A 24,450-nucleotide genomic window follows, 5' to 3' on the forward strand; every position below is an offset into this window, starting at 1 on the left:
GGATAATGCTCCAATTACACTCAGCCTGAGACACAAATACAGCACAACGCAGCCAAGAGAAGCCATGAGACAACCGCTTTGGATCTCACTCTGTTGTCAGATTTGCCTTTGGCAAGGTCAATAAAGCATGACTTTTTTCAAAATATAAAAATAATGCATTGCTGCAGCTCTGGGGCACAGATGCAACAGTCATGATAGCGCACTCTAGTGATCAGACTTGATACTGCATGCACAGAGAAGCGTGCATGTCTTGGCATATAGCGCCTCTTAATGACAGCCAGTTAGAATGACACGTCAAAGCTCAGTTTGATCTTTAGAATTCGTGGAGGGTTTAATGTTGAGCATGAGTATAATGTGACAGTTTTTGTTAACCTTTGTGTATGAGGGAATATTTCAAAGAACACAAACATACTAGATGCATCGTGCAAGGGCATACTTTGATAATTTAGACAAGCAGATCAGAAAAATATGTTCAGGGTGAAAAATGCACTAGTTCCCCAGTACTCAAGACGCTGTATTGTTCAGATCTCAGAGGAAAAATTTCATCGCATTAAATAACACAAATGTCAAAGCATGTGGCAACAAATGATGCAAGAGCTTTTATCAGAACAAACTTCTGAGGCATTTTCACAATTCCTGGTGTCAAGGTGAATTTTAATGGATGTATGAAGTAACTTTCCCTCAAGTTCACACATGTCCCAGCAGAGTAACCCCATTAACTAGGACATGGTCCACTAATGCTTGACAACCAGAAAGTGCAGTTTTGAACAGTATATCAGTTGTTTTATCATTTGCACTTTATGTAGGAATGTTATTTAGTCTGTGTTGTCTCATGTGGTTCTGTGTTTGTCCTATGTTGTTTTGTGTAGCACCATGGTCCTGGAGGTATGTTGTCGTGTGTCACTATTTACTGTACTAACTGTATATGGTTGAACGACAATAAAAACCACTTGACTTGATACACTGCCATTTAATGGTAAATGGCAGTTGAAGATCAGAGACCAACATCTGATCCATCTATCATATTCAGACATAAGCCAATCAAGGAGACACACATGGGCCTCCACACTCTACATGCAAATAACAATGATGGTGACAATCATCACAACACATGAGTAAAAAGATATGAATTATTAGTATATGACAAATAACTAAAATGGCATCTCTCACAATAGCTTTATCCAACCCTTACGTAAATTCACCTATAGTATACTTTTACCACAGTAACCATAATCTCACCATTGTTTTGACCTCAGTAACTATGGCATTATTAGTAAAACAAAGTAATAATACAGGAATACCAAAGTTTTGTTAATTATTCTGCAAAAAACACCAAAAAGTTTTTTGTAGCTACAGTTTTACTATAGTAAGTGTCCATGGTTAATTTGTGGTGTACAAGTACCATGGTTTTTAACATGGTTTCCAGGGGCGTAGTAATCTGGCATACCAGGCATTATCCACTTTTGGGCCGATCAGGGATGGACTGGCCATTGGGAGAACCGAGCGGGCCAGTGGATAGGCCGCGAAATGGGCAGAACGGATCACAAAACGGTGCCGCAATATGCAGAAAAGGACAGTGACCCCCATTCTTCTGGTAAATCTGGAGATCAGAGTATGTTAGCCCTTCAAGTGTAAAAGACTCAAAGCTCAGAAACTAAGTTTAATGGCGCAATAGAAGATAAAAATGAGAATCTGAAAGAGAACGTGGACTCGAAGGCCTAAAACCAACCAAATGGTGCTTATACTTACAAAAGAACAATGATCTAAATATGTTGCTATGGCAGTTTGCCAAAGCATACATGTCTCAGACTTGAGGCAATGACTGTCCTGGCCAAGCCATACAATGTGTCATTTTCATTATACATAAAGAAATCTGCCGAAAAGAGTCATATGCATCTAATAAATAGAGAAAAATATGTTTACCTGGTGAACATTAAATTAAATTGCTCTCATCGAGAACATTCACATATTTACACTGATTATTCGTGATTAGCCAACAACATGTAAGGCAAATGGTTTAATTGTGTGCATGTAAACGCACTCCTTAATTCAACTGCGTAATAATTAAAGTTTGAGTTAATGTTTCAATATTCTGGAAGTACCCTGCAATAAAATAACTAGAGTAAGAGCAGTGTGTGTTCCACAATGTTTGTTTTATTATTCTGAAGATGGCCTTGGTGTCACTAATTCAACTTAATTATATTTATTTTAAAGAAATAAACAAAATGAACAGGGAGGAAAAATGCTTCTTAGATGCATTACACAAGTCAATCAAAAGCAGGGTGATATATACGTGGATCTGAAAAAATGTCGAGGCCGTAAGAAATTGCCACTACATAGATTAATTTGCACAATGACCAGCCTATTAATTTTGCTAATGAAGACTTTAGTGAAATTGTCATAACCAAAGCATAAAGGAACAGTTCAACAAATCCCTAGCATTCACTGGAATTACAATTATTAAGAGTACCTAAGGATTATAACAGCGTTTCTAATGTTAGAATTAGTAATAGTTTGTTGTAATGATAGCTACATAACAGCATGCATTGCAGTTATAGGTGGAGTTTTAAAGCACTGTGGTTAAGGGCAAGTTTTGTACATCAAATCCTTGCCATTTACACAAAGCGATTCCAAAAACATAATCTTAACACCGTCCAAACTCAGTCTTTAATGGGATTTTCACAGTACGTCATCTAAAAATGTATTTAAAACAGCAGTGTATACATGTTGCAGCTAATCAAAATAAAAGGAAAACGTAATACATGCATTTAGGATGTTACCTTTTATACGCCACAACACACTTTAAGAAATAGTTGCATTTATTGTCTTGATCAGTTAATTGGCACTGGCATGAAATGCATCTCTTTGAGCTTTTACTGTAACATTTAGGTTTAGTTTGGCATACAATTATCTGTACGATCACTGTGAGTAAGGCTGTGTGATTTGAATCAAATGATTCATGCGATTTGAATATATCTCGAGCCTGAATGGCAAGGGTTTGCCGTTTTGTAACATCTCAGCATATTTCTGTGGTGACATACAAACAGAGTCTGACAGTGGATTGGAGAGTCACATTTTAATGCACCTGTCATGTTAAGTGCGTGGTTTGATTTGAGAACAGAACAAAGCATCCGTGTACAAGTCAAGAGCTTTCGCGCTGAAACAAACAGCCATTGTGTCAAATACAGACATTAAAAATAAAAACAAAAAGAGTTCAGAACCACTCCCACCCGTGTGATACTACTAGTAGACTACAGGCACACTTTTAGGACCCTTAACAATATTATCAGTGAGGGGTTCAGATACATACACACAGAATATAAATTCAGTTAACAAACAACTTCAGGTGCTTTTTCATTTTAATACGCATGCCGTCATAGATGCATCCTAATTGTTTGTTTTGGTGTCCAGTCACTTAAAATGTATAGATCAATATAAACCTCACAGTTCTAACATGCCTTCTGCGTCTATGCAGACAGGATTCAGTTCAACATAAAGCTTGTGATTGATGTAATGTTACTGGAAGAGATTTGTGCACTTGCAATATTAAAATACAATTGAACATGGTGCCAACACATTATAGACATTTTCCTTTCTTTGTTTCTCAAGCTAAACTATTAGAAATGTCCAATCTTGCTCCTGCAGGAGACTGTTTTGACAGTGGAGTGAGCAATATATGATTTTGTTTTGTTTTCTGATGATTTACAAGACATTTCTAAGAGAGTAAGGTTTAAGACAGAGGGTCATAATCATTTACAATTAATTGCTGTATGTCTGGCCTTCCGGTGGTTGAGGAAGCTTCATATTCTCTTTGGACATCATAAAACGCCTTAGCTCTTGAAGAATGACTTTAATGCTATATGAGTTTTGCCATTTTGCTAGAATTGGTATGCTACGTGCATCCACCTGTAACGACAGAGGAGAAAGAAAGGGAGGGGACATGCAGAGGAGAGTTACGTAGTTACAGATTGGCTCAATATGGGAGTTGCATACTTCATTTGAACATGGCTACAGTACGTTTATGTTGCACTAGTAATCTGCCACAAAAATACATTCATATAAACGGATTTATTAAAAGAATGTTCTGGGTTCATTACCATTAGTTCAGCTCTATCGATAGCATCTGTGACATAATAGTTTAAAGCAACAACCACAGTTACAATAGCGCAGTTACAATGGAATCGCATGGGGTGAGAAGTAAACATTGAAGTGTGCATTGTTTCCAAAGTTTAGCCACAAGACACAAGGCTAGCGTATACTCAATTGTTCCGTGTGCTGTTCTTTCTCGATCCCATATGGACACATTCGATGCACGCGCACGTCGACTGCTTTGTGATCCTCTTTAACACATTGCCCTACAGTTCACACCAATCTATTTTGCAATTAATCAATCTGTCTGAGATAATGCCTATTCACACCAAATTTATGACAAAGTTGCAAAGCAAACTGCCAAGGAAAGGTCTATTCACACAGAGACCGAAAACAAATAAAATGAAAAACACCAGTAGGCGGAATCACTATTTTACAAATATATTTATTCTAGTTTAATGTATGGAGCTTTCAATGAATGCTATTCATGTTTTTAAATGCAGTTCAGGCATTTATTCACCTAATTTGGCATAACTGTTTCATTATGTTCTTTCCATGTTTTTGATGCATTTTGAGGAATATAGAATCTGTGTTTTGTGCAACTGAGCGGAGAAAAAGTGCTGTTGCATTCGTCCGGTGTCTTCTGTATTATATTTATGCACATATTTTACTTAGAGTATATTCCAAACGAACTCCCAAATCCAGCTTCTCCAGTTCTTTAAATACAGTGATACACAAGATACAGTAATATAAACACGTAAAATAATGTCCATTAAGTAAAACAGGTATAGCATAAAATATGATGTAACAATTATAAATAATATTAAGACACATCCTCGTGGTCTTTATTGCGTATTAGCATTGAATTCAGAGTTTCTTGTGTGTGGTGACAAAAAGTGCACTGTTATAGGAATATGTCGTGTTACTTTACCCTTGCTATAAAAACAGCGGTATTTGGCAATTTGTCTACACTCTTAGTAAAGTAGCCTATTACATGAAGAGTCTTCCCAGTTTACTATGAGCTTAGTCCAAACCAGGCATGAAAACTGGTCAGGGGTAAAAAAGGTGAGAAGAATACGGCAGCAAAAAAATCCAATCCAATCGACATTATATATACTGTATATAGCACATTTTAATTAATCAGGTGCGTGTATGTAGCACGAGCGCACAGAACCGTATCCGCGGGCGTAAAAACAGTCCTCGCAAGGGAGCATTTCTGCTCCAGGCTCAAACAAATTGAATTATTAATGCAGAACGGATAATTGTTAATTTATCATTAGCCTACTGCTTCGCTAAAAATGGAAATTCAGCATTTAAAGCATGCCATAAGTTAGGGTTGGGCAATTGCCAAAGAAATCTGAATTTTGGGGCTAAATGGCGATGGTATAATCTCAGTATTTAACTTTTTTTTTTTCCTTTTCTTTTATTTTATTTTTTTAAATCTGTATTTAATTTAAACAAAAAAAAATTCATATCCTGGTAAATATTGTCCTACAAACAATGTTCATATTGAAGGCTATGAAAACAAACAGTGAATGCAACCTTTCAGTCTATCCAAAAAAGGGGTCAAATCACATTACACTAACATTGCAAACATTACGATCTAAAAACAAAATAATGCTTTTTAAAGAAGTAGTAAAATTTACTAAACTTAAAATGAAAATAAAAACAAAACTGATATCATAGAAATACACTTGTAGGTTTGAAATTCTCTAGCACATTTATGTTCACCATCAACAACAAATATTCAACAACAAATATATTAGCAAAATCTATTTATTATTTAGTGTTAATGTATATTTTAGTCAGAATTATTACGCTCCTATTCTATTACGCTCCGTCTGTTCAGGCACGCATGCTCGTTCACGGAAGTTTAGCCTGCTGAAGGCTCGCCACTCATGACAGCAAAATGGAAATATTTGCATAACTTTCTAACATTTACAGATGGAGAATATGTCTGTGGAATCAAGTAAGTTATGCACTGAGGAAATTATTGGAAGTCACTTCGTTAAATATTATTAATAGAGGTATATTTGTTTCCACCAATCGCTGCACAAGTTAAGGTCACGTACTGTATGAAAGCACGTTAGTCGCGAGCCCTCCGGAACCCATAGAGAATGCAAATAACATTGTAAGCTAACTTACCTCAGGCTTGCTTTTCGACGTGCAGAACTGTCTTTGTTCGGCAGTGTGTCCAGTTGTCAGATTCGCGGTGTGACTTTGAAAAAAATTCTGCCGTACTCTCTGACTCGGATTGGCTGTCAGTCGGCATTAGGAATGATGATTGGTATTTAAAGCCGCGAAGTTTATGGTAACTATAGATACATCACACACACCCCAACACCCCCCCTCCCCCCAATGTTTTTCATCGGATCTGCACAAGTCACGTAGGTGACCCATTTTGTTTTTAAAACGGCGAAATTCGCCGAAAGGTGAGGAGTTTTCATGCCTGCCAAACGAATTGCTGAACCTCACTGCCATATTTAAAGCCAAAGTAACATACACATTAAATAATGTGCATTAAGACATAACACCAGGTACAGTATATTATAAGAGGTATCAGCTTTATTATTAGCTGCATTCTAGCATTAAATTTAGAGTTTTTGCGCATGAGACGAGTAAAAGAGCACCTGTGTTTGCCAGTTGGTTACCGCCACCAAAGCGCTAGATTGTGCAGCAGCACCTCCGAAGAAAATGTCAAACTCTTCTCTCTTCGATCAGTTTTCATTGCAGTCAGAGAAAAAAAAATAATTGTCGGGGGAGGATTTGTCGGACCCAGCGTGAATAGCCCCATGGGAATGCATTGTTCCTATTCCAAAGCTAGATCGGAATGAACATTAGATCCAAAAATACAGTCTAGGTGGGATTTTCTAAGGACATCCCTATGTGCATGTTTTCATTTTATTCTGGATGATTTGAACATATCACTTTAGAAGCATTGCATAATAACAGCGTTTTTGGTGCGCTGCATCAAGTTAAATGTAGTTTGAAACTTGCAATACAAGAACAAATAGGAGACCTCTGCAGCCTAGAGACCTCTGTATTCAGAGTTGCGCTTCAAGCTGTTTGAACGCAAGAACGCGTCCTCTTGAGATGTCTTAAGTGGTTTGTTGTGTGAACAGCAATGCATTGCCTGTACAGCTAGAGTTGCGCTTACTGCCCTCTGCTGACTGAGATTCATATAAACATAAAAGTGGTACTTCAAACTTAAACTGCTACGATGGTAGGAAAATTCCTTATTATGGCCCGGGGGAATGATTAATTTAGTTAAAGCGTTATTTTTTATATAAATCAAAAATCACAATTAACACAATAAATCAACAGTGCTAGTTCTAACGCTTAAAAAAGCTTGACAGAGCACCACGAATAAAGCAGAATGCAGGTAACTCAAGGCACGTTTTTTTACTTCTGAAAGTGATGACGTAACTATCTGTAAAGAACGGTTTACAAGGAGCAAATTTCACTGACAGGAACTACATCAATAACAGATAACCAGAACTTCATTCACTTAGAAAGTAGTCCCACCTCAAAAAGGACGATTTAAAGAACATTACAGCACAAATAAATATGATTTTGATAAATTCATGTTAGTGCTTCAACAATATAACACTTCACATTTCTGATTTTAAACCCTCTGGAACAATTAATCTGCACTGTAAAGCCATATTTGGCAATTATATTACATGGGAATGTGAGGTAATTCCAGTATTTACAGGGGGTGGTCAGTGATTTTATTGCTGTCCGAATCCGAAATGTGTTTTTCTTCCACGAGAAAATTCACGGCCAAAAAACATTTTTTTTTGCCGTAGCAATTTAATTACTGTACATAATCCAAAAGCCGTTCTGGAAATCCTCTTTGACCACTGCCAAGTGCCGTACGTTTGCACTGCACGTGGTAACAGCTCTGACAGTAATTTACAGTTGTGAAAGTTGGATTGTGTAACAGAAATGTTTTAAATAATTCACAATAATAAATTATGTCGCCACTCCACCACAGTGAGTGGGAAATCGAAGTAGAAGGAAAAATGAGAGCCAGTTCACGTAAACTTTTGAGATTGTCGAAACACTGACAGATAATTCCAAATGATGTCAGTCATTTTGATAGATAAAACGTAAGAAAACCATTTTTACCATAGCTACTCAAATTTCATTTTAACTATCTTTACTGTCCTTGATATGTGTGGCTTCTATATCTCCTTGCGTGCGCTTAGGAGAGAGCGTGCAAGCGGCGCAACTGAAGAGATGTAGGTGAAGAAACATGCGTACCCCCATTGACAGATTTATTTGGATGCGTTGATAAACAGTCTTGTCCCTACAGTTTGATTCGTTTAATTGCTCTTTGCAAGAGCTTTGGCTCGCTCATATGTGCATTGTAAATGTCCGCGGCGCGGTTCCCTCATGCTTTAAATTTATTTTCACTTTAGCGTAATTCCAAACATATTTAAACACAAATACAGAGGACACAGTTTGAGGATTGAAGGCCAACTGCAATCATGTGATCTAACAAAAAGCCTTGCTTTTCCTATGTGATTTAATTTTCATACGAACGCATGAGTTTTATCAGAGCCATGAAAATTTACATTTACAGACGTCATCCTGAGAAACAATTGCCGTCTAAATAGGGCATTTGTGTCTTAATGTAACAGTGATTTTTGCTTTTAAAAAAAAAAAATTTCTTCAGGTGTTAAATCACCATTATATCACAAATGCTGTGGATAGAGTTTCACATATATTGAACCCAGAACATTGATTTAGGTTAAAAAAAAGCTAAAGCAGACAAAAGTTTCAACTGGAAGAGCAAAAAATGCTTGCTATGAAACAAATTGTTTCTCTGTAACATTTCAACATCCTAAACCTTTTCCAGGACCAACAAGTCAGTGTGACAACAGCATACTGCTAAATTGTGGGCAACACATTTTGTAAGAGATGCACAAACAGGCTATATGTTTTTTCTCTCCACTTTCGCAGGGTGACCTTCTTAAACTTCCCCTTTGAAATGTACCTAGTAGGTAGTGAATTGATGGAGCATTACAATAATTATGGTAGTGTGCAATTGTTCCAACAAGCTAGCGTTCAGGAGCTGGAATTTAGTTACTCTTACCAATATAATTCTATCAAAAAAATTTATAATCTTCAGATCATGGATTTTAAAGACTGTGACTCAATTTCCCAGTGTATGACATTTTTACCAAACCTTAAGAATAACTATGACCAAATAGGTTTCAATGATAGGACAATCATCTGTGATGTAATAAACAGCTGCTACTTTACAGTGGATTCTTTTCCATCCCGTTTTCAAACCACTTCGGCAGAAGTGTTTTAGATTAAATATTGGTTAGAATTTTTTATAATGCACTCTGGAAAATGCTCCCTCCTCTGCCATACTAAAGCAATACTGACCCAATTACCATTGGATGTCACTCTGAAAGCACTTCTGCATCATTATTACATAATTATTATTTTATATAACAATTTAACATTGAAATTCAGTTAATTACATTGGCAATATGCTGTTGCAAATTACTTTAGACCAAATTAAGAGGATGCTCAAAATGATGTGTTATAAAGATGATTGCACTTACCATCCCATTGGAATTATTTATTCCATTCATGCTAATTTTTGTTACAAATCTAACAGTCGGTGGTAATTCAGGGTATTTAGGTCCGCACTCCACTTTCAGGCTGTATATCCTGTTTTCGTAATTAGTCTGAAAAACAACAAAAGGTCAAAATTTAGAGCTGAAATTCAAATGGTAAATTAAACGTGAACTGAACTACTCATTAAAAGAAAACAGACCTATGAAACTATGAAGCTACTCAAGCAGGAAGCAGCAGTGTTCCATTTAATAGATTTTTGTTCCACTTTAGATCATGCTAGTGGCAACAAGACCAAAGAGTTTACAGGGTTCCCACACCTTTTGACCAATTAATTTACCTTGCATGACATGGCTGATAAAAAAATATATATATATTCCTGAAGAAGAAAAAATTAAATTAACTGACTATATCACAATTCCAGTAGGTCAGAAGTTTAAATGCACTAAATAAACTGTGCCTTTAAGCAGCTTGAAAAATTCCAGAAAATGATGTCAAGCCTTTAGACAATTAGCTTCTGATAGGTTGTGTACTGGATTGGAGGTGTACCTGTGGATGTATTTTAAGGACTTTTTGCTTGACATCATGGGAAAATCAAAAGAAATCAGCCAAGACCACAGAAAACAAATTGTGGACCTCCAGAAGTCTGGTTCATCATTAAGAGCAATTTCCAAATCCCAGAAGGTACCATGTTCATCTGTGTGAACAATAGTACGTGAGTATAAACACCATGGAACCAAGCAGCCATCACACCTCTCAGGTATAAGACACATTCTGTCTCTTAGAGATGAATGTTATTAGTCCAAAAAGTGCAAATCAATCCCAGAACAACAGCAAAGGACAGGTAGACAAGTATCTATATCCATAGTAAAACGAGTCCTATATCGACAAAGGCTGCTCAGCCAGGAAGAAGCCATTGTCCAAAACTGCCATAAAAAAGCCAGACTACAATTTGCAAGTGCACATGGGGAAAAAGATCTTACATTTTGGAGAAATGTCCTCTGGTCTGATGAAACAAAAAATGTAAATGTTTGGCCATAATAACCATTGATATGTTCGGAGGAAAAGGGGAGAAGCTTGCAAGCAGAACACCATCCCAACTGTGAAGCATGGGGGTGCCAGCATCATGTTGTGGGTGCACTTTGCTGCAGGAGGGACCTTCACAAAATAGATGGCATCATGAGGAAGGAAAATAATGTGGATATATTCAAGCAACGTCTCAAGACATCAGCCAGGAAGTTAAAGCTTGGTCACAAATGGGTCTTCCAAATGGACAATGATCCCAAGCATACCTCCAAATGTGTGGCAAAATTAATTAAGGACAACAAAGTCATGGTATTGGAGTGGCCATCACAAAGGCTCCCCAAAACATTTGACCCAAGTTTTTAAAGGCAATGCTACCAAATACTAACACAGTGTATGTAAACTTCTGACCAACTGGGAATGCGAAGAAAGAAAGAAAAGCTGAAATAAATCATTCTCTCTACTATTATTCTAACATTTCACATACTTAAAATAGTGAATGTTTCAAGAATAAGGTTGGATGGTATGATGGAGGCACGTTGGTGCTCAATGCTTCCAATTAGTAAAGGAGTTTGATATATGCAATATCTAAAATACAAGCCTGATTTCCAGGTCACCGCTTAGGCAGAATTAACAATTCAATAAAGTAGTAATTTGTCAAAAAAGTTAGTCATCAGTGTTGCAGTCGCATTTAATATGATTAATAAGTGAAAACATACTCGCGCAGGTCCAATGATCATCCCTGTCCACCGTGTGAGCGTCATGTCCTCGTCATCCTCTAAACCCCAACTCACTGTGCCATCACCAACACCCTTCTGCCCTTCTTCAAGCTCTTCCAACAAACGAAAATTACGAGGAACTTTAACTCCTGCAAGAAGAAAAAGATCATTCATAAACAAGTAAACAAGACAGTGTCTTTCTAGGAGCAGTCAGTTAAACTTTTATAGTTTTATTTGCAGTGGAGTAAATAAAATGATATCAAGCACTACCAGAAGCTAAACTTCTGCTAAAACTACTTTAAACAACATTTTGATAATACAGTTAATTTTACATGAGATTGTTTGGAATATTAGCATTTTTAAAAACTGATCTGCCACACTGCAGGACTATTTAAGTGAACTCCACGAGTGATAAAACAGTGAAAAATGGTTACAGCAGTTGAAATATGGGTCAATGACAATATACAAATTTTTCGTCCTAGTAAGTCATTCAAAAATACTTACATTTAATTCACACACAACGATGTTTCAATTTCATTGATAAAGTCTTAGTTGGTAAAAACAAAAAGTATTTTTTTAATTCTCATTAAAAGCTGGAATTCTTAAAAAAAAAAAAAAAAAAGTACATGTTATATAAATTAAATACCACAGTGAAACAACCATTTAAAATATAAATAACGTTTGAAAAACTTTTGTCCATCAAAGTCACGTGGTGTAATCAACATGTAGGTTGCCTTACAAAGCCTTTTAGACCCTCATGACTGGAGTGTGAAGCTTTAAAGAAAATATCAGATATTTTGACATTTTTATAAAAAGGCACATTTTATTCAGGTCATGTGGTGTAAACGTAAGATAACTTTATTCAAAAATTAAAGATATTTGTAAAACGTTTCATTTTTAATTTTTTTAGATTTAATTTTTAAATTAAACCTTATTTGTCCATGAACCATTTACACTTTCACTTATACTGTATGCATGTTATCTGGTTGTCGACCGATGTGGGCTTTTCATTGATATCCGGAGAGCAGATATAAATGCTGATAAACCAAACAGTTTAGCAAAAGCAAATGTACACTATTTCTAAAGAGAAACAAACACTTGTTTAAAAATGCGATATTTACTCTAATTTGGAAAAACACAACAAAAACAGAATGTGCTGACAATCCATTGACAAATCAACTGGTAGATTTTGGAACCGACACAAGGAAAGTTAAGAGAGCACAGTTATCGACCAATGCAGAGAACCACAAATTGCCAAACAATGGCCAATTTATCGGCCTGACCTTTTTCAGGTCTATGACTAAAGTTAAGCTAAAATATTGAAGAAATAATAAATGTTCATTAATGTTATTTTTCAACTACAAATGGCATTGCACTGCCAGAATAACAACAAAAGAAACATACTGGTACTCAGAATATCAGAATGACGACAAACATTTCAATACAAAAGCAAAATCAGATTCCCTTTTTAGTTCGTAAGGCAAACCTCTTATTTGAGGAACATTTGATGTTTTGACCCAGTGGAAACCTTAAATAAAAATAATCTAACCAACCAGAGACAATAATAATATTAATGTGTGCACATTAGATTCAGACTAGAGAAATCAACCCTGTCCTATCTCCTTGTAAGGTATCAAATGTGCAATGTTTGTAACTTGTGCAGTCAGATGCCAACGAGCCATCAACAGTTTGTTTTTTAATACAAAAACTCTGATGTTGAAAAAGTGGAGGGAAGATTTACATGTCGTGGTGAGTGTCTGAAGCAAAAGCTATGGGATTATATATATTATACACACACTGGCAGCCACAAGTTAGGAATAAAGTACAGATTTTGATCTTATGGAAATTAATTCTTACTTTTATTAACCAAAGTGGCATTCAACTGATCACAATGTATAGTCAGGACATTAATAACATGAAAAATTGCTATTACAATTTGTTCAGAACTTCTTAAACTACTTCAAAGAGTTCTTATAAAAAAAAAAATTCTCCATGTGCAGCAATGACAGCATGGCAGATCTTTGGCCAGATTCTCAGGTGATATTTCACCCCACACTTCCTGTAGCACTTGCCATAGATGTGACTGTCTTTCCGGGCACTTCTCACACACCTTACAGTCTAGCTGATCCCACAAAAACTCAATGGGGTAAAGATCCATAATCTTTTCCAATATTTTCTTTGCCCAATTTAACCTTTTCTTTTTGTATTTCCGTTTCAAAAGTGGCTTTTTCTTTGCAATTTTCCCATTATATCTGCACCCCTGAGTCTTCTCTTTACTGTTGTACATGAAACTGGTGTTGAGCGGGTAGAAGTCAGCTGAGGACATGTGAGCTGTTTATTTCTCAAACTAGAGACTCTGATGTACTTATCCTCTTGTTTAGTTGTACATCTGGCCTTCCACATCTCTTTCTGTCCTTGTTAGAGACAGTTGTGCTTTGAAGACTGTAGTGCACACCTTTGTATGAAATCTTCAGTTTTATTGGCAATTTCAAGCATTGTATATCCTTCATTCCTCAAAACAATGATTGACTGATGAGTTTCTAGAGAAAGCGGTTTCTTTCTTTTTTTAACTAATATTGACATGAAGACATGTCAGTCTATTGCATACTGTGGCAACTCAAAAACAAAGACAATGTTAAGCGTAATTTAATGAACCAAATAGCTTTCAGCAGTGTTTTATATAATGGCAAGTGATTTTCTTGTACCAAATGATCAATTTAGCATGATTACTCAAGGATAAGGTGTTGGAGTGATGGCTGCTGGAAATGGGGCCTGTCTAGATTTGATCAAAAATGACTTTTTCAAATAGTGATGGTGCTGTTTATACTTTGTGATCAGTTGAATGCTTCTTTGGTTTAAAGTACCAGTTTCCTTCCGAAACAAAAAAAAATCTGTACACTATTCCAAACTTTTGGCTGCCAATGAGTGTACACACACGTGTGTATGTGTGTGTATGTATATATATATATAAATAAATGGTTCAAATGACCATGGTTAAAATGAGTCGGACATTATTATATACCTTCATGTTATTTATATACTCATAAATACACGTTAAATGCAATATTTAAATGGAAACGACATCACTGTAGGAGTGTCGTTATTTGCGCCTAAATATCCCTATTACACAACAAATCGCAATTTTCTAATGTTCTATGATATTTAACATGATTAAACGCCTCAGTAAAAGGTTTGTTAACCTGCTCAGGATCTGCTTTGACACACAGACATCAGTTAAAGGCCCGTTTTGTCATGACACTGAACGGAAACAGCAGCAACACGCGCGTCAACGCTCCGCCTCGCCTCACATTAGCACTGATACACCCGCCCAACTCCATATTTATAGCATTTAAATTATATATTCTGATCATAGAGGAGCATAATTAAACTAGATACATGCCCATAAAAATTAAATGAATGATTATATAAAATATACGGTGTGTTATTTTTAAACGAAAGGTATTTTTGAGGGCCGTTAGCTCGATGCTAATACACACACAGTTGTGTTAAGTGAAGTAAATAAAGATATTTGAGCGCCGCAAACCTCTCAGATAATTATATGGGTTTGTGAAGCGTGGGGTTAGCGGTTCTGTTATGAAAATACTGCCGCGGAACAAGTTGAGGATTGAAGAGATTGTGAGACAAACCTGAGGAGGCCGCCATCTTCTCCAGCCCGAATCCAAAAGCGCACGATAGCGTGACGTCGACGGGTCAGGTGACTAATGCGTCAGCTGTAGCGGTGCTGGATAGCGATGCCCGATTCACAAACGAGTCGTTCTTTTATGCCGTTGTACTAATTCGGTCGAATCATTCGCAAAATGTGTAAAAGACAGATTATTAGAAGTGGGAACAATTTCGTTATAAATACTGATAATTAATATATAATAATACAAATAATAAGCATTGTTTTATATGAGTAATACAATCGCGAACATTATTGTGTTAATTATGTCATTAGATCCATAGCAAATGTTGAAACTAGACTCCACACAATTGACGCAATATTACCAAGATTAATCAGTAATCAATAAAGTGAGAGACAATTTGACTACAAAAGTGAATCAAGAAGTTTCACGTAGGAATTTCTGGTGATACTTTTGAGTGATCGTTTTTAACTGATTCATTGAAAGTAACTGTCCGAACGAATCGATTCGATAATAATAATGAAAAACAATTGGTCAACAACGCTAGTGTTAGAGGAAGTGAGGAAGGGGCGTGGCACCCGTGCAAAGACACTAGTCTAGAAGACTAAAGAATTATAATTATATTGATTATTAATTATACAGTGGTTAAATTGGCTTTTGTAGGGAGGCGGAGCCCTTATTTACCGTGAATGGTCATCATTCAAAATCCCGCCGTAAAATGACTTAGGGTTTTTACACCAATGGGGCTCTTTTTCCAGTATTAATGTGTAAGGTAGGGTTGAGTAGTTATTCAAACAAAGACAAATACTTTACAATTCACTTATTTTATTATAATTTTTTATCTTGAATGTTAACAGGCAGGCAACGGATTTCACCCTCGTAAAATGTATGAAAGGAACATGTTTGAAATATTGCAAGCCAGAGACGAATATGTAAATGTATTTTTTATTTGTACAATTTAGAAACGTTGAAGCCCCTTCGCACCTGTATGTAAATGTAACTCTTGCAGTAATTATTTATCATATTCATGCAGCCTGTGTTATTCTGTTGAGTGTTGAAAAACCATCGAGGAGAAACGCATCATGACACTTTTAACATGTAAACGGGTAAAGAAGAAAAAAAAAAAGTAAACTCGCCCGCTTTGCAAAGAAACATTAAACGTTCTATAAAGTTTTTTTTTTATTATTAGTAAAACTGAATAACAAATTAACAGGGAAGTAGAGTTGGAAAAAAAATTATAATCTCCGCCTTTATTGAGTTTTGTAATGCCTGATAGAATAGTATCTATCTTTGAGAGCAATATAATACTTTAGGCAATTGCAGAATAGTCCCATTAGTCACAGATACACTTCAGAAAATTGAGTACACAACTATTTCTGGGCTTAAAAGTTACAAAAACCAAATCAATGCAGAACATTGTATCTCAAAAGCATTACAATGTGAATATTCTGGGTTCAATACAAATTAAGCCCAATCTACAGCATATATAGTATAATGCTGATGACCAAAAAAATAAACAATTTCTACTCATCCATCCTTTTCTGATAAAACAAAAAAAAAAATCGAGGTTACAGTGTGGCACCTACAATTTAAGTGAATGGGGCAATTTTTTGAGGGTTTAAAAAGCAAAAATGTGAAGCTTGAAATTTTATAAAAACACTAGCATTACTTCTGTAAAAAAATAAATAAATAATAATAATAAATAAAATCATGTATTATTTGAGCTGTGAAGATCTTTAAATCTTTATTTTAAATGGTTTTAAAGTTTGTTGACATACTATTGTCATGGCAACCAAGTTGAACATTTTTAACAAAGAAAGTAAGGGTTAGTAAGTGGTTTCATCACTAAAATCATGTTAACACATACTTTTACGTCTTGTGGCTGTACTTTTAAAACAATTCGTATTTTAATGTCAACAGACTGGCCCCATTCACTTCCATTGTATGTGCCTTACTGTCACTTTTTTATTTTTTTATTTTAAAGAAAATTCAGTTTTCTATAAATCAACATTATGCCACAAATAATGTCGATTGAGCTAATATTCTCTCAAATGCTAATACATTGATTTTAAGCCATTCCTTGAATCTTTAATGACATCAATTAAGTATTGCATAAAAAAGTCAATTGATTCATTTGGGCCAGTGAATAGATGTGGTTATCGTAGCCAAACTATTATTTCACAACAGTAATAAAACAAAATGCATAGAAATGTATTTGTGTACTGTTTGCTTCGGATGAATATATATATATATATATATATATATATATATATATATATATATATATATATATATATATATATATATATATATATATATATATATATATATATATATAAACAGCATTCATGTAGAAACTATAAATACAGTTATTTTTAAGAAATAAAAGGCTTCTTTTGATCAACAAAACGTATTTATTGTAACCAGAAAATGATTCATACATATCATTGCTATTAACAAATATTGCTCTAGAGACACAGAATTGAATAATTGACATAACAAAGCAGCAAGGTGTGTTTAAAGCAGTCGGACAGTCTTTCCTGTGATGGTCAGGTAATCTTCATCAGCAAGTGTCCGAAGTGCCTCATCAAACATGTCCTTAGTGATGGCTTGAAACAGGAAGACAACAACGCTTGTTAAATATTACAAGCTTATAGATATTTTTGGTTTCCCTCTGTAAAAATTGGGCAACAAGCAAGCAATTTACATCAAATGACAGCAAAACATAGAGAAGCTTATGCATTAGATTAGCTATATGAAAAAGAGCAAACAATATATCATGCTTACAGCCTCTGACTGGCCACAAAGATCATCAAACAGCTGTTGGTACTTCATAGCTGGCGTTTTGCCCTTTGCTTGAATAAGTTTCTTCAGGGGCTGGGCCACTTCCTCTTTACGCTTGCGCGCTGTAGCGCTCATACCTGTCCAACAAACCAATCAAAAACATCAGATCCACACTACTTTGCATATGATTGCATATGATTCTTGACCACTTGACTTGACCAGTTAAGGATAAATTGGGTAATTAAATTGAACATAAATCAGAGTACACTCACCTAAAGGATTATTAGGAACACCATACTAATACTGTGTTTGACCCCCTTTCGCCTTCAGAACTGCCTTAATTCTACGTGGCATTGATTCAACAAGGTGCTGAAAGCATTCTTTAGAAATGTTGGCCCATATTGATAGGATAGCATCTTGCAGTTGATGGAGATTTGTGGGATGCACATCCAGGGCACGAAGCTCCCGTTCCACCACATCCCAATGATGCTCTATTGGGTTGAGATCTGGTGACTGTGGGGGCCATTTTAGTACAGTGAACTCATTGTCATGTTCAAGAAACCAATTTGAAATGATTCGAGCTTTGTGACATGGTGCATTATCCTGCTGGAAGTAGCCATCAGAGGATGGGTACATGGTGGCCATAAAGGGATGGACATGGTCAGAAACAATGCTCAGGTAGGCCGTGGCATTTAAACGATGCCCAATTGGCACTAAGGGGCCTAAAGTGTGCCAAGAAAACATCCCCCACACCATTACGCCACCACCACCAGCCTGCACAGTGGTAACAAGGCATGATGGATCCATGTTCTCATTCTGTTTACGCCAAATTCTGACTCTACCATCTGAATGTCTCAACAGAAATCGAGACTCATCAGACCAGGCAACATTTTTCCAGTCTTCAACTGTCCAATTTTGGTGAGCTCTTGCAAATTGTAGCCTCTTTTTCCTATTTGTAGTGGAGATGAGTGGTACCCGTTGGGGTCTTCTGCTGTTGTAGCCCATCCGCCTCAAGGTTGTGCGTGTTGTGGCTTCACAAATGCTTTGCTGCATACCTCGGTTGTAACGAGTGGTTATTTCAGGCAAAGTTGCTCTTCTATCAGCTTGAATCAGTCGGCCCATTCTCCTCTGACCTCTAGCATCAACAAGGCATTTTCAGCCCACAGGACTGCCGCATACTGGATGTTTTTCCCTTTTCACACCATTCTTTGTAAACCCTAGAAATGGTTGTGTGTGAAAATCCCAGTAACTGAGCAGATTGTGAAATACTCAGACCGGCCCGTCTGGCACCAACAACCATGCCATGCTCAAAATTGCTTAAATCACCTTTCTTTCCCATTCTGACATTCAGTTTGGAGTTCAGGAGATTGTCTTGACCAGGACCACACCCCTAAATGCACTGAAGCAACTGCCATGTGATTGGTTGATTAGATAATTGCATTAATGAGAAATTGAACAGGTGTTCCTAATAATCCTTTAGGTGAGTGTATCTTATTCTTCTTTCACTCCTTCAGATACACTAAACTAAATAAATAAGACCAAACATGAACGGTTTGTTTGTAGAAGATCTCCACGTCATACCTGTGGTGAGGATAGAGATGTCCACAAATCCTGTTCTAGGATCAGTTGCAGACTGCTTCAGTGCCTCTCTGTGAAGTCTCTTGGCTTCTTCCACATCGATGTACTCAACTTTATTGGAGAAACGCACTTTAGCGTGACCTTCAGCCAATCTGATGAGTGACTCTAGCTGACGGGGATATGCAGACACCATACCCCTCCCCACTGCCGATCTTGCGCATGTCTACATATGCCTACAGAGCACAAATTAAACATATATCAAGCAATACAGCATTAAATACATCTACAATACAACAGGTACCCTGATCTATACTATATACCTCAATTAGGGCCTGACTAGCCTCCTCAGAAAGTTTGGGGTGGACAGATGTTCGAGCAAAAGCGATGTAGCACGCTGAATGACAGCACGGCCATGTCCAGATATTCCTCTTCAATTTGGTCTTCACTCTGATAATACAGAGCCACCAGGTGATGGGCGAGACGTCTGTCATACGCCTCATCCTGAGGGTCCAGCATCAGGAAGATTAAATCAAACCTATATTCAAGTTAAAGGTGCTGTATGTGATTTTTTTTCATGGAAAAGTATGCAAAAAATGTTCCTACTCCCTTAAAGATATTAATGTCCTGAGATGTCTCACCGGTCGCTGTGACAGCTGTAGACTTTGTAAACAGCAAAGACAAATGTCTTTGACGCTTTTCACCTGTCAATCATTTTGATCGTTCTCAAACTGAGCCAGTCTCAACCGCTGAGCACCACTGGTTTAGGCTCTGGGTTACTGACCGAAAGGTCGGGGGTTCAAGCCCCAGCACCGCCAAGATACCACTGTTGGGCCCTTGAGCAAGGCCCTTGACCCTATCTGCTCCAGGGGCGCTGTTTCATGTCTGACGCTGCGCTCTGAACCCAGCTTAGTTGGGATATGCGAAAACAACTGCATTTCATTGGCTCTGTACCTGTACTCTGCACAATGACAAGAATTTTATTTTATTTTTTTATTTACTGTTGTATTTGAAGTGGATAGAAGCTATGATTCATAATGTTTGTCAGTTGAGGGCGATATTGTGCCACTGTTGAATTTGAAAGCCACAGGAATAAACAATGCAGCTCTTTTGCTTGGTTTTGCTCTCAAAATTACCTTTGGAGGGCGGGGTTTTGGAATGTGGGGGCGTGGCTACAGGGATGGGATCGTAAGGAATCCGGTTCCTCTTAATGATTCCAGTTCCTTTAGTTCCAGTAACGATTCCAGTAATTCTTTTAAAAGAATTATCTGGAAATGAGAAATGCAATTCTTTTTGTATTTACTGCCTGTAACCAAATAATGAGATCATTTCAGGCTTCTACAGAGCAGATACATCAAATCAGAAATAAATGCAATAGCCTACAATTCTTGTAAAAGGTGTGTTTGCAGACTTTTAGATACACAATTGCAATCCAATAATATATCCTAATTATATTTTAAACAAATCTAAACCAACAAGAAATGTGATGGCATATTTCATTCATTCATTTATTCTTTTACAAAATTCAACAAAACTTTTGTATCTTTAATTATACATTGTCATACGAACAATCTGTACACTGCTTGATCATTAAATAACCGATAACACTTCCAGAGACAGTTTAGAATGTGTTTTGTAGCCTAATGTTATACTTCAGGCTAGTGGGACTTAAACAGTTCTTATTTCATTTTGAGTTGGACATAAATAAATGACAATTCAGTATAAGATTACTTGTATACCGGACTATAAACGGAAGCGCTGTAGATTCAACAGTACCTGCTCCTTTGAATAATTCTTTCGGGAATCGAACTACACCGGAAGTCCATACGTTTCGCTCTGTAGATTCAAAAGAGCCGGCTCATGATCGGGAATCAAATACACTGGAAGAGCTGTGTGTTTTACGCTGTAGAGTCAGTAGAGGTCAGCGCTGCTGCAGAAATGCACTGCTGGAAAACCTGTCAAGAGTATTTCAGGACGGTATTCCAGCCGGCAGCCGCGTCGGTGGAAATTTCACACTGTAGAACCGTTAATGGAACCGAAAGTCACAAAGATCATACGATTCCTGAATTTTTCAAAGAATGGAACCGGCTTTGAACAAAAACAAGTATTCGGTTCCCGATCCTACGGCTCAGTCACATGAAAGCTTCAGAATGCTAAAATCACTTACAGCACCTTTAATTTGTTTTGTTTTATTACTCAACCTGTAGTGTGCATTTTCCATTTACCGTTCTGATTTGTTACTAGTAGCACCTAATAATCATGCATAAAAAAATAATAATTATAATAATAATTCTAAAGTACATAGTTTTCTTTAAAATGGGATGTCCTCATATGGGGACAGCAGGACTAAGTTGTGAAATTTTAAATAATACCAAGCTACAGAAAGTCCGATTTTATTCCATCAAATTGTTCATTATGTTTCCAGGATTGTTGGTCATTCAGGTTAACACATTACAGACATTACAGCTGATTTTCTGTAAAGTTGCTTTCAGTTGCTCTTTTATTAAAAAAATATATAATAATTGTATTTTAATACTGTATAATTCCACATCCTGGGAAAACCTCACATAGAGCAAGTCAGCATATCTAATAGCAGCCATTTAAAACTTTTACAATATGAAAATAATATCTTGGGTAAAATGTCAGCAATTTGATTTAGTAAATGATTGAACACTACTCATAATTGTTGTTTTGTTTCTGGATTTGGTGTTGTGTTCCACTGAGACTCCACTGGATTGGCTGCTGCGAGGATGGAGGTTCGAGTGTTGAGCTGGCAAATTATTCCAGCCTAGTACATAAAAACTGCACTAATTATCTGTTCTAACAAAAACGTAATCGTTCTCAGAACAACTACAAGTAAAACCTTCAGATTTTTACCTGGTTCTTTCCCTCACCTTGGCAATCGAGAGCGCCTGCTGCTCCATAACTTCATGCAGCACTGATCGTGTGTTGTCGCTCATCTTGTCAAACTCATCGATGCAGCAGATGCCATTATTGCTGAGCACAAGCGCTCCCGTCTGCAGTACCAGCTGTCGGGTTTCTGGATCCTTCATCACACTGGAACCCTTCCCGGATGTGTACTGCCCACATGGAACGAGGTTATACACGTACTGGAGCAGCTGGGACTTGCTGGTGCTCGGATCACCACAAAGCAGGATGTTGATCTCGGCACGGAAGTTTCCACGACCCCTTTTGAGTGAAGTCCTTACGGGTTCCACCGAATAACTGCAAGAGGATGCCCTGAAAAGAGAAGCAGAACTTTTATTAACCTCTTCAACTCTGGTGCATTTTTTGGCCACAGTTTTTGAAATTCTATTCTATCCCCACCCACAGACCAACCGGTTAGTAGAGTTTAAGAGGTTAATGCACATCCTGGAAAAGAAACATTACCAAATATCTGTTGTCACCTTTTAAGATACTTTGCTAGGGGGGGAAAAAACATATTTACTCTTAACTTGAGACAAACTTTCATGGCTGACCCTCTTTTCCAGTGCTGGTTAAAATGTCAGGGGTGTCTAACGGTTTGAAAGGTTTGACTTCCTCCACAGCTCTTTAAACTAGAAAAATCTCACAAGAATGTAAAATTCAGAAACCTTTGACACAGGTTGCCGTTAAGTGAACTGCAGCCAGCTACCTGTTGCTAGTGCTTGTGCACACACTCCATAGGGAAGTGAGCATCGGCCAAAACAATGACGTAACGTACAAAGAGACTGAATGTGATTCACCGGCATCATGCTGACAGATGAGGTAGCATAATTAAAATGACAGTTATAATTGTTTTAGTGCAAAGTTTGAGACGGTATATTATATTCGACTCTCCAGAGCTGGAACCGGGCTAAAACAAAGTGTGGATATAGGTCTGACTATGCGAGACTGTAGTTTGAAGTAATACATTTTCTTTGCGTGATACATTGACTGCATTTATACGATAGCCTAACTTGGCATTAGCTAGCTAGCCAGCTTTATCAATAGCGGTTAGCTAAATTTGGTGGATGATGACCGTAGCTGTTTATAAAATAGACTGTACATTACAAATATGTTGAGACAATTCAGTTTTAATGTGATTCCATCACAACTGTCATTTTGATATATTGATGCGCTATTGTTTTTTAATAATATAATGTATATATTTTCTGTACAACCAAGTAACGTTACACTAATGAATGGAGCTTTTTGCATCATCTTGAACATTTGTCTAGCATTCATTTAATGTGTTATAGTAGTTTAGCTAAAATGACACAGATCAATCCTTATGGCACTATTTTTCACATGCTTTGCTGTTATGTAAGCTTACCGGTCCAATAAGAAGAACGCCAATTCAGGGTCTGTTTTGATCACCAAAACCGAACGAAGGTCCCTCCAGGAATCAAATGCTCTGCCGATGTTCACTCTAGTTTTCGCTCGACCACGATCACGTTCCCGTTTAGCAAGAGGGTACTCGGTAGATAAATGTTTTTTTGGTTTACTCTGAGTTTGTGTAGGAGTCGGTGTTGTGCTGGGAGCCGGACGTTTGCTGGATTTAATCTCTAAGATAACGTTACCTAGTGTTGCAGTTTGTTGTCGCTGTTGAATAGCTATTACTGTCTGAGGCAAGGCTCTCGGAAGTGTGCATAAACGTCACATCCTTTGGATTTTCCTGGCAAAAGCGACCCGCTCCCTTCACATGAAAATCAGTCTACAGGCTTTATTAGGCAACCTAGGAAGTCCGGGAAGGGCTAATTTTTTAAGTTGCGTTACAAGTCGTTCACACATTGGCAAAAATACAGAGCCACAGTTGTAATAAAAATGCTTTTATTAACTATAACATTTTCAAAATACCAGACACTGTGTCTATTGTAAAATCATGAATCATTTGAGTAAGGTTGATAATGTGTAATTTGAATAACCTTTTTTGTGGCGCATACACAGTGTTGTCTCTTTTCCTCATCAGTGCTGGTTAAAATGTCAGGGGTGTCTAACGGTTTGAAAGGTTTGACTTCCTCCACAGCGCTTTAAACTAGAAAAATCTCACAAGAATTAAA

The 24,450-nt window shown here is 37.0% G+C and overlaps 1 protein-coding gene and 1 pseudogene across 1 annotated transcript; both read right to left on the reverse strand.

Moving 5' to 3' along the window:
• Positions 1 to 3,057: 3,057 nt before the first annotated feature.
• On the reverse strand, positions 3,058 to 15,128 carry LOC127634769 (ubiquitin-conjugating enzyme E2 variant 2-like). Its single transcript, XM_052114446.1, has 4 exons — positions 15,074 to 15,128; positions 11,427 to 11,575; positions 9,672 to 9,797; positions 3,058 to 3,906 (listed from the first exon to the last, which is right to left on the reverse strand). Exons 1-4 carry the CDS (start codon positions 15,087 to 15,089, stop codon positions 3,760 to 3,762), a joined length of 438 nt encoding a protein of 145 aa, XP_051970406.1. The 5' UTR covers positions 15,090 to 15,128; the 3' UTR covers positions 3,058 to 3,759.
• Positions 15,129 to 17,467: 2,339 nt separating this feature from the next.
• Positions 17,468 to 22,666, reverse strand: LOC127634768 (DNA replication licensing factor mcm4-B-like; annotated as a pseudogene).
• Positions 22,667 to 24,450: the final 1,784 nt, after the last annotated feature.

Source organism: Xyrauchen texanus, chromosome 42 (genome assembly GCF_025860055.1).
Source record: "Xyrauchen texanus isolate HMW12.3.18 chromosome 42, RBS_HiC_50CHRs, whole genome shotgun sequence".
Lineage (NCBI taxonomy): Eukaryota > Metazoa > Chordata > Actinopteri > Cypriniformes > Catostomidae > Xyrauchen > Xyrauchen texanus.